Source organism: Pinus tabuliformis, chromosome 2_1, assembly GCF_031772625.1.
Source record: "Pinus tabuliformis cultivar Carrire ecotype Pingquan chromosome 2_1, CPIR1, whole genome shotgun sequence".
In the NCBI taxonomy this organism is placed as follows: Eukaryota; Viridiplantae; Streptophyta; class Pinopsida; order Pinales; family Pinaceae; genus Pinus; species Pinus tabuliformis.
Window position 1 is genome coordinate 905,460,395 of NC_142299.1, and position 16,552 is coordinate 905,476,946.

The 16,552-nt window shown below is 35.8% G+C and overlaps 1 protein-coding gene and 1 long non-coding RNA gene across 3 annotated transcripts; both read left to right on the forward strand.

Annotated features, from left to right (window-relative positions):
• Nucleotides 1-1,339: 1,339 nt before the first annotated feature.
• Nucleotides 1,340-2,554, forward strand: LOC149203577 (uncharacterized). Of its 2 annotated transcripts, XR_016253964.1 has the most exons (3): nt 1,340-1,367; nt 2,143-2,343; nt 2,491-2,554. It is a non-coding gene; the product is annotated as an uncharacterized LOC149203577 (long non-coding RNA). The 2 variants fall into 2 exon arrangements; XR_016253963.1 differs by lacking the exon at nt 1,340-1,367 and having other exon boundaries at nt 1,867-2,343.
• A 2,591-nt stretch (nt 2,555-5,145) lies between these two features.
• LOC149203578 (receptor kinase-like protein Xa21) lies at nt 5,146-9,246 on the forward strand. Its single transcript, XM_089401924.1, has 4 exons — nt 5,146-5,245; nt 8,172-8,230; nt 8,444-8,684; nt 8,786-9,246. The coding sequence occupies exons 1-4, from the start codon at nt 5,146-5,148 to the stop codon at nt 9,244-9,246; spliced, it is 861 nt and encodes a 286-aa protein (XP_089258050.1).
• The last annotated feature ends 7,306 nt before the right edge of the window (nt 9,247-16,552 follow it).

Genomic DNA, 16,552 nt, shown 5'->3' on the forward strand with positions numbered 1-16,552 from the left:
CAAAGCAAGGATCTCGGCAGCTCCTGTAGAGATGAATTTGTGGGAGAGCTCGTAGGGTTTGATCACCAACGTTCTGCAATCTCGTTTTCTTCCGGAATGAGCATTGGAATTTTTTGGCTTCTTTTTTGTGTCAGAGCCCCTTGCAATTCCTTTTCTTTAGTGCTCTTATTCCTTTTCCAATTTTCTTTCCTATTTGTCTTCTTTCTTCTTTCCTATTACGCATTTCTTGTTTAATATTGAAAAAATGATTATAAATTGTTTTTTATCTCAGGTTTGCCTGTGTCTCCTCTGTAATTTCCTGCTCGGATTTTTCCAGGGACAATATGGCCACGTGTTGAGCAGGATTAACTAATGGATTTTTGTGGTTTCTTGCTAGAATTTTCATAAATTGCAGAGGAAAATAAGTGTATTGTGCCATCAAAGAAAGGTGAACCACAGAAATGACATTCAAGACAGGAGGCTTGAGAGTAAGTAAATATTTTCACGGCCCTGAAGTTAAATCGTTCACAGGAATTCTCATTTAGAAGATCAATTTAAGGGCCGCGAGATCATTCCCTCTATTTACTATTGTATATTTTCAGTTGTATGGAGGTTTAAACACTTGCTCATATAAATCTCAGACTCCACTGTACCAATTTAAACCTTTTTCTTTAGTCAGATTTCTCTGGATTACCTCAATTAAACCCCGAAGGTCAAGTAGAAAACATATGTCAAATAACTTTGGTGGAAACTCTGCTACAGAGTAGATGTAATCAATCACCAATTCTCTGCTACCATTTTTAATGTTTTATAAGCCCAAAATAATATATTTTATTCTGAATATGATAAAAATAAATGTGAATCAGGAATTCCAAGCATAATGATGATAATGGGTTTTTTTTCCAAGGAAAAACCTGTAAGGTAACCCAAGGGATGCATGGCATATCCAGTAAACTTCTTGGTGTAGATTAGTGCATCTAGCTCGGAGATTTGAACTTGGTACCTACTGACAGGAAACTAGAATAATGACGACGCATCACACTGCAAATTATAATAAACAGGAGAGTATCTCCTATATATTATAATCTCACAATCAACCCACGTACCATTTACTTCCACAAATGATCCTTTACATTGGCTAAAGGGTCGTAACAGTTGATCAATGTTTACTCATTCAAGACTTTAACAAATGATAACATTGAACTACCATTATACATTGTGCATTCTAATTAGTGTATACATTTCAAGGTGTTGCTTTAGACTCCCTTGATTGATCCCTTAAACATTTCTTTTCCAAAATTTGAAGCAGGATGTTTAGGGCAACAAAATGGAGGGTTGAAAGGAACAAGACCAAAGATGAGTTCAAACTCCAGTTTCAAGTCACTCAAGTATGTGTCCTGACCAAGTTGCTTATCTATTTGCAAAACATTGTAAACAAAACCATTCAAGGACAAGTTCTCACCAACTGTTATGATTAGGTGAATTTCAATTGTAGCTTCTGAGATGGATAATTGCATATAAATTGTGTTACAAAATGGAGGTTCACTCGCCTTACCAATCTATTAAACGTAGCATCAAGTCTCAACATTTATCACGTATGGATTTTTTTTCCATTAGTGTCTGAAAGGATAAACTCATGCATTGCATTTTTGATAGTGCTACAAATTATGCAAAAACCTTTGCAGTAAGGTTAGGAATTCTCATTTTGAGTAACTGTGCAAATAATATATAGTTTTTCCTTACCTATTATATATCACATCCAGACCAGAGAACAATTTACAAAGTCAGGAACATGCCTGAGAAAACCATGTTAGATGAAAATATAGCATAACAGCTGACCTTTGATTGCAATGGTGCCAATCTTGTAAAATTAGGGTTTACCCTATCCTTAGAGCACAATCCTGTATAATCTGAGTTTACCCTATTCTTAGAGCACAGGTGAACTAATTAACGTCTGTCTTCTTGTAATAAGGCAATTTGGAGCATGACCCAAGTCATCAAGATCGTTTTGCTACATTATCTTGATTATTCAGGATACCTAGAGGAATGGATGCATCTATGTTAACTTCTATTAACTTTGAACTAGCATTGTGTTGATCAGCCTTCTACAGTTTCTTCATAGTTGAAAACTACAATGGACATATATTGTCCTGCTCATTTCAGGTACCACAACCGGGATATGACAAGTTGAGTATATCCCTGATATCATTAGAGACAGGTAAAATCGTAAGCAATACAGGAAGAGCTTCCATCAATAACGGAACTTGTCAATGGTCTGATGCAATTTTTGTAACTACAAGACTCGAGCAAGATGCAAAAACTGGGAATTATCATGAAAAAATGTACAACCTTGTTGTATCAACGGTACTGCCTATTTCTCATCTTTTACATACATTTTAATCCTTTTTAAATAATTGAATATTTACCATTATATTGACTTGAACACAAAAACATTAAAGCAATTCTGATTTGTTTTTCTTTTGTTTAAATATAATTTCTGCAACTTGCCAGGGCTCTTCTCAATTTGGTTTCCTTGGTGAAACAACCATCAACCTCGCAGATTCTGTAGGAGCCATCACTCCATTATCTGTTTCTATGCCCCTTAAAAGCCCTATCACTGGTACTATTTTACATGTAAGGCATCCGGAGGTATACCTAGAGTTTTTCTCTCATCAGAGTTTTAACAATAGCTATTTGTTGTTGTTTTATATTTTAATGAAAGTAAAAGAAGTTAAAAGAAAATTTTGAATTCAGCTATCTATACAAAATAAATAGTCTTGTTACCTTGTTTGTTGGCAGGTTAGGATTCAACTCTAGATACTTTCTTTTCTAACTGATTACACAGAGATTTTGAGTGAGAAAAGGATGTCTTGGAAAGAGAGCATCATAACATGAATAATGAAGTTGCTGCTATGACCCTGATGAAAGTGCTATATTTTTTGAAGTGACAACAAATGGCCATGGCAGCGAAGTAAGACCTCTAGGCTGATACAAATGGTTCCTATGTAAACATTCATACTCTATCATAAAATTGTATGTTGGAAGTTTGTGATGGCCAATAATGCTTTTGAATGATACTCTATAAAGTGGTAAACATCAATAAGAAGGGTGTTAATGGTTAGTTTGGACAATCTGGAAAAATTATGCGATAAGCTTTTTTACATCCTACACTGGCACTTGTGCATTCTTTTCTTATATCAGCCTGTAAATTATGTTTGGTGCATATGGGCAAAATATTCATAATTCAATGGCCCTGCCCATCCTAAAGTACACAGCCAATGTTTCTCATTGCAGTTCGCATTTTTTAGATTTGTGAGAGTGATTTGGAGCAAAATAGATTAAAGAAATATGAATTCTCTATGTTTCTAGTCCAAGTGTCTATTTTTCTTAATTTTTAGGTTTCTCATAAATTGTTTCCCCATATTAAGATCCAAACTTGTCAAAAAATTTGGTGCATCCATCTCTGTTTGCATTCAACTTAGGACCAAAATAAATCAATAGGATTGAGATGATTTTACTGTCTGTTTCTGCCATTTAGGTTCTTGAGCCATGGTTCAAAAGGCTCGAGCCATGTATCTTAATGTGTTCTGAAGTAATGGGCGGGCAAGATTGAGGCGAGCTCCCAGGCGTTGGCCTGGACGAGAAAGGTCCTTCCTTTAGCTATGTTCTTGGTAACGCCATAACCATCCTGCAGGCAACGGTCGAGCTCTCGCAAGGCGTTCACGTGGCCAAGAAATGCTGACCTGGTGCACAGGGCTTCCCCGGCTTTGAAATCCTCGTCTTTCTTTGTGCCTCCATTTCCGTTGAATTGAATGATGGCTAAGGAGTATAGGGCTATGGCGTGTGATGAAATGTGATGAAATGGCGGCCTTGGCCATCAATGACACTTCGCCGCCTCGGCTTTCAAGACAGTAGAATCGGATCTGCACATGAAGGGGAGTAAATTAAGGCGGCTCTCTGGAATCGTAAACGTTTAAATAAAGTAATATCATGGGCTACTACGCGGACTCTTATTAAAGAATCGGTGCACTTACCATGCCCAGAGTGCAGTAGGCTTCGATGTTTCCTGCTTCGGCGCATCGTTTCATAAAAGTGTGCGCACCGCTTAACCAGCTGGAAGCTTTGACGGCCTAGAGTATTGAATCTCTTACATCTACGTAAAGAAAACAAAATCTGTAAATATCAAATTTAGTTTACTTTCGAGAATCAAAATGAAATCGGCAGATCTAAAAAAATTATGAACGATATCCATTGTTCTTTAAAGATTTAAGACACTATATTGAAATATGTATCTGAAATTTTTTCTCAAAATCGGCGGAAAATAATGAAGATAAACTATAGTTCACCAAATTTAATATTGCTCTGGAGCTGAAAATATTCTTAAATAATAATGATCCAGCTACAGTGGGCAAACCCTTGAGAACGCTCCCTGATTGAAGACTCTCAGAAAAAGAAGAAGAAAGCTACGAAATATCAGAGTTGACTGATAAGACATTTTTTTTTCTCAGATCAAATTTGTTCAACCTATCAAAAGAGGATGCTTCTTCCAAAAGAAAAGGAGGAAAAAGAGGATTATCTTCTAAAACTACAAAAAGTTATTTACACCAGGAAAATTAGTAGAGTTCAAGCAATCCACTGGCAAGGAATTTCCTTCCAAAGGAAAACATAATTATTTACGGTAGAAAACCCGAGAGTTTAATCAATCTACCAACCAAAAAAAAGAAAATTTCCATTCTAAAGCGAATGAGGGTTATTTACAGTGGCTTTAACAACGGGTCTGTTTCCTTTTCCAGATTGTGAAAAATTTATGTCATTTGCATTTGAGTGGCAAATACAGGCATTGATTTATTTCCTCGCCCACCGATTTTGTGGCTTAAGTCTTGCTTGAATTTGACTAAAAATCTCCCAGGATCTGTATTAAGTTTCCCTAAACGAAATTTCCGGAGATTAAAGCTTTGCAAAAGAAACAGATTACCCGCTATTCTCGGCACTAGGATATCATTTTAAAGCGATCCTGTTATTTTCTTGACCAAGAAGAACTCAAAGGAAAAACTAACTCTATAATGAATTCAAACTGATTCTTCTGTAAGTCCGACGTGATATTCGTCACGGTTTTCCTCCTTCAGTTACTCGTCATGGCCTTCATCCTTCAGTTACGGGCGGAACATGGCCTTCATTGCTGTTATGGGCGGAGGGTTGTTATCGGCGGAGAGCTCGAGAACCATCGTCTTCGTTGTTACAAGTAAACGAGTCTATGTTGTTACAGGTAAACGCTTTGCTCATATCTGCTTCACTATCAGAAGATATGTTAATCTATTTTGTATAGATTTATGGTGAGTAATATGTTGCAGACTTGCTGCATAAATATAAACTCTCAAAAAAACATCACCAGAAGGGGTGCACGTCAATGTTGTGTAGAAACTCAATTGAACAAACATTAAAAAGTATGACTAGGATTGTTTAGTGGTAATCTGCCTAACTGTTCACCACATTTTTATTACAGGTTTTCACTTATTCTAAGGTTTCGAGTCTTGTCCACAATATATTGCAAATTTGCAATTATTTCTTTTCAGGCACCAAAATTGTTCATCAATAGCAGCTTCATGCAGGTCCTTTTTCATAAAAAATGTTAACAGGTATAAACACAAGCGCAGGATTTAGAGATGGGAAACATGGATCCAAGACTCTGATGAAATTGCAGAATATTTAGACAAGCACTATGCCGAAAACACCCTAAAAACCCCTATGGAATTCAGGGAGGTTGGGTGTAAAATCTTTCCAATATTTACAAATTGGCTCCAAAGCAAGGATCTCGGCAGCTCCTGTAGAGATGAATTTGTGGGAGAGCTCGTAGGGTTTGATCACCAGCGTTCTGCAATCTCGTTTTCTTCCGGAATGAGCATTGGAATTTTTTGGCTTCTTTTTTGTGTCGGAGCCCCTTGCAATTCCTTTTCTTTAGTGCTCTTATTCCTTTTCCAATTTTCTTTCCTATTTGTCTTCTTCTTTCTTCTTTCCTATTACGCATTTCTTGTTTAATATTGAAAAAATGATTATAAATTGTTTTTTTATCTCAGGTTTGCCTGTGTCTCCTCTGTAATTTCCTGCCCGGATTTTTCCAGGGACAGTATGGCCACGTGTTGAGCAGGATTAAATAATGGATTTTTGTGGTTTCTTGCTAGAATTTTCATAAATTGCAGAGGAAAATAAGTGTATTGTGCCGTCAAAGAAATATGAACCGCAGAAATGACATTCAAGACAGGAGGCTTGAGAGTAAGTAAATATTTTGACGGCCCTGAAGTTAAATCGTTCACAGGAATGCTCATTTAGAAGATCAATTTAAGGGCCGCGAGATCATTCCCTCTATTTACTGTTGTATATTTTCAGTTGTATGGAGGTTTAAACACTTGCTCATATAAATCTCAGACTCCACTGTACCAATTTAAACCTTTTTCTTTAGTCAGATTTCTCCGAATTACCTCAATTAAACCCCGAAGGTCAAGTAGAAAACATATGTCAAATAACTTTGGTGGAAACTCTGCTACAGAGTAGATGTAATCAATCACCAATTCTCTGCTACCATTTCTAATGCTTTATAAGCCCAAAATAATATATTCCCCTTGTGTTTTCCAATCTATCCACTTTGACTTACTTAGATATGGCAACGAACAATCTCAGGGGTAGTATTCCACAGGAATTAGGGCTGCTCATCAACTTACAAATGCTTATCCTATATGAAATTAATTTGGTAGGATCTATTCCTTCATCTTTTTCAAATATGTTTAATTTGAGTATGCTTTATTTGTGGGGAAATCAACTTAGTGGAAATATTCCAGATTCTGTTGGAAATTGTTCCAAACTCATAGAACTAGATTTAAGTTATAACAATTTGAGTGGGAGTGTCCCTATAGAGTTCGGTAAGTTATCCCTCTTGGAAAAATTATACTTGCACTCTAATCAACTTGATAGTGGAAACACTACAAACATACTCTTTCTTGTATTTCTTACCAATTGCTCTCACCTACAGTCACTAAAATTGCATAACAATAAACTAGGTGGTGTTTTGCCCCTTGACATAGGAAGACTTTCTACCAATTTGTCTCACTTGTCATTATCAAACAATGGCATACAAGGAAACATCCCTCCACATATAGGCAATCTTAGTAGCCTATCCTTTCTAAATTTAAGTGAAAATCTTTTAAATGGTACCATTCCACATATAGGAAAGCTTGAAAAAATAGAAAGATTGTGTTTAAGTAACAACAGATTAGAAGGAAACATCCCTGATGACTTTGAAAGTTTACAAAACCTTGGTCTCTTGGACATTAGTGGAAATATTCTCTCTGGAAATATTCCAAATTCCCTTGCACCCCTTAAACAACTAAGAAGACTCCATCTTCATCATAACAATTTATCGGGAACCATACCTTCCAACTTACTAGATTGTACAAATTTGGAATTGCTCGATTTGTCTCACAATAGGCTCACAGGAAGTATACCACATGAAATTGAAAAACTTTCTCATCTCCAATTCTATTTGAATTTGTCATGGAATTTATTAGAAGGTTCCTTACCCATGGAGATTGGTAAAATTACAATGGCTCAAGCTATAGACATTTCTGTCAATCAACTAACCGGGACAATTCCCCTTGCAATTGGAGGTTGTAGTGAACTACAATTATTGAACTTATCTCAAAATGCCATCCAAGGGCCTATTCCAGACTCACTCGGAAATTTACAGAGTCTTGCAAACCTCGATCTCTCTTCCAACTCCTTATCAGGTCCAATACCATTTGTCACTCTCCAAAACTTAAAAATGCTTCAAAGTTTGAATTTGTCTTTCAACAATCTCACAGGGGAAGTTCCAAAAGGAGGGATTTTTGCAAACATAAACATTGTTGTGTCTTTAATTGGAAATCCTAGCCTTTGTGGACCAAAAGCATTCCACTTACTTGCATGTAAAACTCCAAGCGGTCATTCTGCACTTGTGGAAAAAGTACTATTTCCAATGAGTGGAGCAATTGTTTTTATATTATGTTGTCTACTTTTGAGATTCCTTTGGAAAGGGAATATCTCTATGCAAGGCTTTGATTCCTCACATTCCATTTTACAAAAGCTAGAGCACAAAGGGATCTCGTATCAAGAGCTTCAAATAGCAACTAATGGATTTTCTGAAGAAAACTTGTTGGGAGCAGGGAATTTTGGTTTGGTTTATAAAGGGATTTTGCAAGATGGCACACTTGTTGCTGTGAAGGTTTTCCATTTGCAAAAATACATGGTTGAAAATAGTTTTTGTGCAGAATGTAGTGTCTTGCAAAAGATTCGACATCAAAATCTAGTGAGGATCATAACCTCATGTTCCAACCCTCATTTCAAAGCATTGGTGTTTGAATTTATGTCTAATGGAAGCTTGGAGGAGCATTTGTATCCTAATAAAGATGATAAAAATGGTGAATATGTGTGTCAGATGGGACTAAAAACACGATTGAACATTGCAATAGATGTGGCCCATGCATTCGAATATCTTCATCATGATTCTATTGTGCAAGTAGTGCATTGTGATTTAAACCCCAACAATGTGCTTCTAGATGAAAACATGTCAGGGCATGTAGCTGATTTTGGTATTGCAAGATTGATCAATGAAGCCGCTACCAAGCCACTTACTTCAACACTTGCTTTAAAAGGCACTGTGGGCTATGTTGCACCAGGTATGTCATTTTAGAATGCTAGATTTGTACTTGTCTTTTCTCATCAACAATTTTGTATGGATTGGTTGAGTAAAATTTGATGAAGGTTATCTTTAATGCAGAGTCTGGATTAGGTGAGTCAATGTCTACCAAAGGAGATATTTACAGCTATGGCATTTTGTTATTGGAAATACTTACAAGGAAACGACCAACCAGTGACATGTTTTCTGGAGACCTTAACATTCACAAGTGGGTGAACCTAGCCTTTCCAAACAGAGTGAAGGAGGTAATTGACCACCAACTTTTAAACGAGGTGGATGGAGATGAATTTGAGAAAAATAGCGCATACAAATGCCTACTTTCTTTGCTACAAGTTGGTTTGATTTGTTCAAAAGATTCACCTAATGAACGACCAACTATGAGAGATGTGGTAATGGTATTGGAAAGCCTCAAAAATGATTTGGGGGGAAATGCGTTCACTTCTAGGAGGATGAGACAAAGCATGCTCAATTTGCTTAGCAATGCAAATGAAACATGGAATGATATGCTTGCATCAAATGCCCATGGTTCTTCTACATTTTAGTTTGTGAAAATTGCAATACTAGAAGATTTCAATGTTGCCTAGTATAATCATAGTTTTTTTCACTTATAGTTGTTGGGCCAAGATTCTATTAATGTTTGTCTACTTGTAATTATTGTCAAAATAAAAGGTAGATGTTTTTATAACACAATATTATGTGAAACCATAACTCTATGTTAGATTTGATTTATTATCCACTCACACTAGCAATGTTTTTAATTGTCTAAAAATCATATTCATTCTTTATGTTTCTATAAAAAAATCACCTATCACTTATAAACACTTATTTTAGCTTGTTTATTATAATTTTTAATAACTTTGAATTTTTAGATATATACAAATAATTAAAATTTTAGAGGAAAAACAAAAATAAAATTATATTTTGATTAAAATCAATGGAAAAAATAAAATTATATACAAATTTACTATGTACACTCCCTTAAACCATTGTCTAGATTCTTCCATTCTCGAGAAAATTAGGACTGCTCCATCTCCTTTGTTCTTCTCCATGCAATGAAAATAATACTGTAATGCCCCAGGATAAAATGTAAATATTTTATTTACTGTGGTAAAAATAAACTGAACCTGTTATTATTATTTGTTTAAAATTTAAATATAATTGATTTTCATGTGTATGTTTCCAAAAAAAAAGGTAATCCTCAAGAAAGAAGTTGTCCTCTTGAGGTGAAAAGACGGTTGTTGTGTAAGCAACCCTAACTACCTCCCCTAACTGGAAAAATTTCCCGAGAGAAAAAGGGGAGAGAGGAAAAAATCTGCGCTGTAGTGACAGGCAGAGAAAAGAGGCAGATTTCCAAGAAGGAAAAGCAAGGAGGCTAAGTCTGGTGATAACCAGATGGCTCTGCTCGCTGTACGAGAAACTTGAGGAAGACTGCGGTCTAGCAAGAAACGGGGGGAGGTTCTGGTCTTCAAGGACGAACCTCATAGTCGGGAGGATTGAATTGAAGAAGACCCAGGTTTGGGTGACTATCTGAAAGATCCTAACTAGTCAGCAAAACTAGGTATGTACAGAATTCTCTTAGAACCAAATAGCTGGTAAAGTTCTGTTTTAGAAATACATTTGTATTGCAGGAGGATTTCTTTTCCCTACAACATCTGTAAAATGATATCATAGTCTGCCTGTAGAAATTAGTAAATACTGTGGTATAAATTAGTGGAAAAACCGAGCTTTGGTTGCCCTTAAAATGAACTGAAAGGTAACTGTGAGAAGAGACAGTAGGGATTAAATAAAAAAAAAGAAACGTATTATTATACGGTGGAGATTCAAGTACGAACAGTGGAAATCATAGGGCAAAAGGCCGACCCTGGGATGGACTATTAAAAAACTTATCTGGTAGACAATTGTTGGACATATTAGAGACTGCCACCTAAGCTCAAATAGGTCATGAGAACGTAGAAAACTCAAGGAATAGAGCATGGAGGTTCCAGCGTGGACGGCAGGACCATGTACCACAAGAACCCGAGTGAAATAGTTGAAATGGTAGAGGGAGTATTAGAAAGGGATTACAGTTAACTTTTAAGAAAAAAAACATTCAGAACTATTGTCTACCTCACAGTGTGTGGTAAGGGGTTTTAGTTAATAAAATAATACAGAATTCCCGTCTTTTATTCTACTGTAGATAACCCATAGTGAAATTGAAAGCAAAGTCGATATATATCCATGGAAATAAATAACAGAATAAAGAACTTGTAAATAACCAAACACACGACGAAAGCCATTCATGCCACAGCAACAGAAAGCTTATTTTTCCGACATCTGTGTAGTGATATTAAGATTTAGTAAAAGAAAATATAAAGAAAAGCGTGGTACTAAACATATGATGGGCTGGCCAGATGCTAGGGTTAGTTCCGCAGGGGAACGCCCTTATGCATCGCAGGATTGCCAGACAGCCATCCTGTTTCCATACGGGTGTGGCTTAACCAGAACGCCACCAGAACAATCTAGCAGGTGAAATTAAGCATAAACAAACAATACCATGAGACATCCATAGAACCGAAATAATATTTATGCACCGTCGCCATCATTCTAAAACCCTGGAGGGCGACGTTAAACAGAAATGTTATAACATTTAATGCAACGCACAGCAGAGAATAATCCAACCCCATTGAAGGTAGCATATGGAAAGGCCGCGAAGGCTATAACTATAACTTTATAAATGGAAAAATTAATAGCTGTGCACTGTAACAATAACTTGGAAAACCACAAGAGTCAACCACCAGGGTAAAACCCTGTACTGTGCCCATACAACAGAATTTAATTACAAAAGAAATTTCAAATATAGCCGAAGGCGTAACCATATTATAACACTGAGAAAACTCAGGCCACGAATTGGCATAGCTACACCAAGAATAGGCTACCCTGAAACCTGAAGAGTGCAGGGCATGCTGGTGAGGTGTGAGATACTCGCCATTTCCCTGTGTCAACAAGGAGGAGGGGACGTAAGGTCACGGGCCGCGTGGCCTTCTTCCAAAGAATTTACAGGAGAGACCCTCTGCTCACCATTCAAGAATAACCACTGGCATTCAAAACTGAAAGTAACCCTACCAGAGATCTGTCAATAGGTACATACCTGTGGGCGATTTGGAACCCGAAAGAACTCGACAGAGCGAACAGCACCGAGTAGACCTGATGAGCGGTTGCTGGAGGTTGACAGCTTCATCCTCGACCATAGAGCAAACAAAACAAGAGAACCCATTAGTTGGAACGAGTAATAATTCAAACTCAAAAACAAACAAAACTGTGAGCAGCAAGCTAAGGAAAAGAAAAAGAAAAAAACCATAACAGAAAAAGATTTACAGTATGGGCAACAAGTACCAGTAACTCGAGCTGAACGAATTATGGCGGGTTCCCGGATTCAGTTCGGCAAGATGTAGCCGGTGGCCTCCATGAAGGGCAGAAGAGTCTGGCGGGGCTAGCTGGAGCTGAGGCAGAGCCTTGGGCAAATGATCCTTGGGTTACCTTTCGTCTCCGCATAAACCATGGAAAAGCCTTTCGACGCAGCACAACCCTCGGATGCGCTGCAACACATCCAAGCCGTCGATGGGGGTGGTGAATTCGAGGGTGCACATCCCTGCAGTACCGGACCTCATCCCTTCACGTGACTGAGACGGCGTTATTGAATGCCATTGCCAAGTGTTAGAAGCTGGCAGAGCCAGCGGAGAACCCGTCTTATCCACAACCACCGGAAAATATTTTTCCGATGACATTAAAGTGAGCATGTTACACTCCAACCTTCAGGTTGAAATACGGAGACCGGAACATTTAGTATCAAACATATGTGTTCTTATCCATACACGCGCGATTATTGCAGGAACCAACCTTGGGTAAAAACAAAAAAATTACGACTCTGTTGCTGCCAAAATCTGTTTTTGAATGGACATATTGAATAAGGACAAATAATTGATTAGATTGCACGATTCATGTATTTTTTTTGGTCTAATATTTTTATATTTTATAAAAGACAAATATTTGGTTAACAATATAAAATTCATAAAAATTTTACATTTTAATTTTAAGAAGAATTTTGTAAAAAATTATTAAAGTTTTTGAATGGTCTAACATTTTCGCATATTATAAAAAGCAAATAATTAATTAGAATATAAAATTTATATATTTTTTCCTTTTCAATCTTGATAGGAAGGTTGATATTTTTCTTCAATATTAACTTATTAGGAAGAACAAATAATTAATTAAAATATAAATTTATATATTTTTCCCTTTTCAATTTTAATAAATAGATTGATATTTTTCTTCTCAATTTAAGAGATATTTTGTAAAACATTATTGAGGTTTTTAATTTTAATAAGTAGGTTGATATTTTTCTTCTCAATTTAAGAGATATTTTGTAAAACATTATTGAGGATTTGAATGTTCAAATATTTTCACCTATCATGAAGGACATATAGGACGAATACCCCATTAAAATATAAATGTCATAATTTTTTCTTCGAATATTGATATTTTTCTTCTCAACTTTATGAGAAATTTTGTAAGAAATTATTGAGGTTTTGAATTGCCTTGACATTTTCATTTATTATAAAATAAAAATAATTAATTGCAGGATTGAGATTATCGGAATGATTAAATGATCGAAATTTGAATTTGAACTTTTTAATTCTATTTAATAAAAAAAATTACGGAATTTCAAAAATAAACTAATTAACTGCAATGTAAAATTCACAGTTCATAATTGATTCAGAAGTGAAAATACTTTTCGAAAAGGTGTCGTAATTTTTATTATTAAAAAAAAATCAGATTAATCTCATCTTATCAAATAATAATTTTCTATGCGTGATGATTGATGATGTCGCTCATTCTCTTTTTCAAGGCAAGTCTCAACTCCGGTGATGTATTCTCTGTTTCAAGGCAAGTCTCAACTCCGTCTTCTTCGCCGAAAAACACACAGAGCCTCTTTGACCAGATGAAAGCTTTGCATTTTGATGATCATGTCAATGAAATAAGAAATCCTCACAAAAAAAGTTAATTACATTTTCTTTACAACATTTTAGTGAGCGGAATTAGTTTATATTAGCAATACAAGTTTAAAGGTTGAGATTTCATTAAATATATTTTTAAATTTTTAATACTAATAATTGTATTGGATGTTGCAAAGACTATGTTGCAATATCAAGAAGAGGCAAGGACTATGCTACAATGAAATGCTACAAGATAAAGGAATTTAGATACTCAATTTGGTATATATCACAATGCTGTTATTATTAGGCGTAAAATACTATTAAGGTAGGAGGATATGCTAAATAACATTATAGAAGCATGAACCCACAAGAGACAGTTCATTTGGATTTGTTAAAACTGAGCATATTGAACATGCTTCTCAAGGTAGTTGATTGATTCCAAGTTGCATGATTGCTACTTAGTCACAAAAGCAAAGCTGCGTGGTCATTCTCTAAGGTCGAGTCCAGATGTTCAGGAGAAGGGAACTCCTATAATATGGAGACATTCTCTTTCCACAACTCCTAATGGGAAACCCAATTCTGTATCACCAAGGACTCAAAGATTGTTGCCGCAAGTTCAATCAACCAAGCGACACATAAAAAGCGATCGATCTCTTGGCACTAGTAGGAAGTCAATTCTCTCATGATTTGGAGATTTATCTTTGCTCATATTTCTTTGGAGAAATTTGTTTAAATGTTGACATTTTGTCTTTTTTATTTCAGAAAAAGCAATCCTTGTTTAAGTTGATGGGCGAAGGTGATCGATATTTGAGCTTCTCTTGATATTTTGAGCATTTGGAGTGTCTTCTCAGTTAGTAATGAATGTGAATCTCTAGAGAGACCTTTTATATATTATAAGTTTAGAATAAGTGTGTTGGTCTTGATGTTCACTCTAAATGTCTTGGGAGCCCTAAAATGCACCAAATTATGTTGTATATACAAAGAATATACGACGTTGCATATTCATGACATGCATATTATTGAGCTTAACTTGAAAGGAAATGATATTTCTGGTAAAATACCTATGCAAATGGGTGATCTCCAAAACCTCAGATACCTTGATCTATCCAGCAACCAACTCAAGGGGAAAGTCGTTACATCTTTAACCAACCTTACGTTTAGTTTCCTAAATCTATCAAAACAATCAACTGTCTAGAACAGTGCTCGGTAGCTTGAGTAAATTCAAAGAGGCATTTATAGGCAATCCCAAACTCTGTGGAGACGATTTTCAAGATATCAAACCCTGTGTCAAGATATCAAAAACGATTCTACATCACCAAGCAATTCAACATCATTCACTCAAGGCAATTTCAAAGGAAGTAGAATATAAATTAAAGGATCCATCTCTGCCTCCTGCAACACCAACTCGAAAGGCAAAAGTAAGTTTGTTTGTTTGGGCAGAAGGGAAAATGGCGAGATGTACTGCAGGCCAGGTTATCAAATGCAAAGGTAACTACTTCAGTTCAGCTCAGTTCAGTGCAAGGAGTCATTGCCACATTCTTTTTATTTCATGTATATCATTTCATGGCAAAATTGATTTGCAGGGTTAAGCTGGATTTATGCAAACTGTATGTGTGCAATGTATGCTTCTTGAAATCTGATATATTTTGATTTGTACTTTTGTTACACCTGCTGTTGCATGGGGTGCAGGGGAGTTTCTGAAGATTGAAGAAGTGGAAGTGGCTCCTCTATAGGCAATGAAAGTGAGAACCAAAGGTATGCTATGAATAATTTTCATTAAACATCAAGTTTCTGGGAAGCAAATGTATGCTATGAATAATTATCATTAAACATCAAGAAAATTTTAAGGAAGGATATTAATTACACATCTCCAATTGCACTGTACTGTATAACACATACAAATTTTGCTTTTAGCAGTGAAATGGAATGACTGATACTGATACTGCTTTGGTTGCAGGGCCAAACTCCTCTCTTTCCCTGCATTTTGGGACATGAAGCAGCTGGGTATGCACTCTGCTCTTGCCAATGAGTTCTATGTATTCAAAAAAATTAGTTAGTCATATTAGTAGGCGCGTGGGATTTCAAAAAAGTTAATTAGTCATGCTAGCAGGCATTCAGGATTTCAAAGAAATTAATTAGTCATACTAGCAAACATGTAGGATTTCAAAAAAATTAATTAGTCATACTAGCAGGCATCATGTAGAATTTCGAAAGGGAAAAGAGAGTAATTTTCTTGGAGAAGGGGTGACTGACCTCAAGGATAAGGATGATTTTAGGGGCGAATGTTCGCCCTTTGGCGAAATTAAGGGGTTTTAAATTTTTAGTGGGCGAATATTTTGTATCATAGTACATTTTTACAAATCACCTCAAATAGCCCACCTTATTTTAAGGGAGAGGGTAAAAAAGGTAAATTTAGCCCTTGAAATTAGGACTTACAACCTTCCATTCTCCCATTTTCAAGAATGGGTTTTATTTAAGTGAATCCATTCGCCCATTTTCAAGAATAGGTTTTATTTAAGTGAATCCTATGGGCCAAATACCATATTTATAAAAGAGGCATGGTAAATTAATAAAAATATAAATAAATGAGAGGTATGGTAAATAAATAAAACATTTTTTATATTTACTCCATAAGTCACCTTATATACATGTAAGGGTGTAAACAAATAAAAATATAAGTAAAGTGGAGGTATGGTAAATAAATAAAACGTCTTTTTATACTTACTCAAAAGGTATGGTAAATAAATAAAAATATAAATAAACTAGACGTATCGTAAATAAATAAAACCTCTTTTTATATTTAGTCCATAACCCTCGTTCTATTTATGAAGGCTCAAGAAAGAGGTTTTATTTAAGTGAATCCTATGGGCCAAAT

Bases quoted from the DNA above. Each gene is read 5' to 3' on its own strand.
- LOC149203578 (XM_089401924.1), top strand. From the start codon at position 5,146: ATGGCCTTCATTGCTGTTATGGGCGGAGGGTTGTTATCGGCGGAGAGC. The intron at 8,231-8,443 runs GTTTTCCATTTG...TATGTGTGTCAG, and splicing joins GCACACTTGTTGCTGTGAAG to ATGGGACTAAAAACACGATT. The intron at 8,685-8,785 runs GTATGTCATTTT...TCTTTAATGCAG, and splicing joins TGTGGGCTATGTTGCACCAG to AGTCTGGATTAGGTGAGTCA.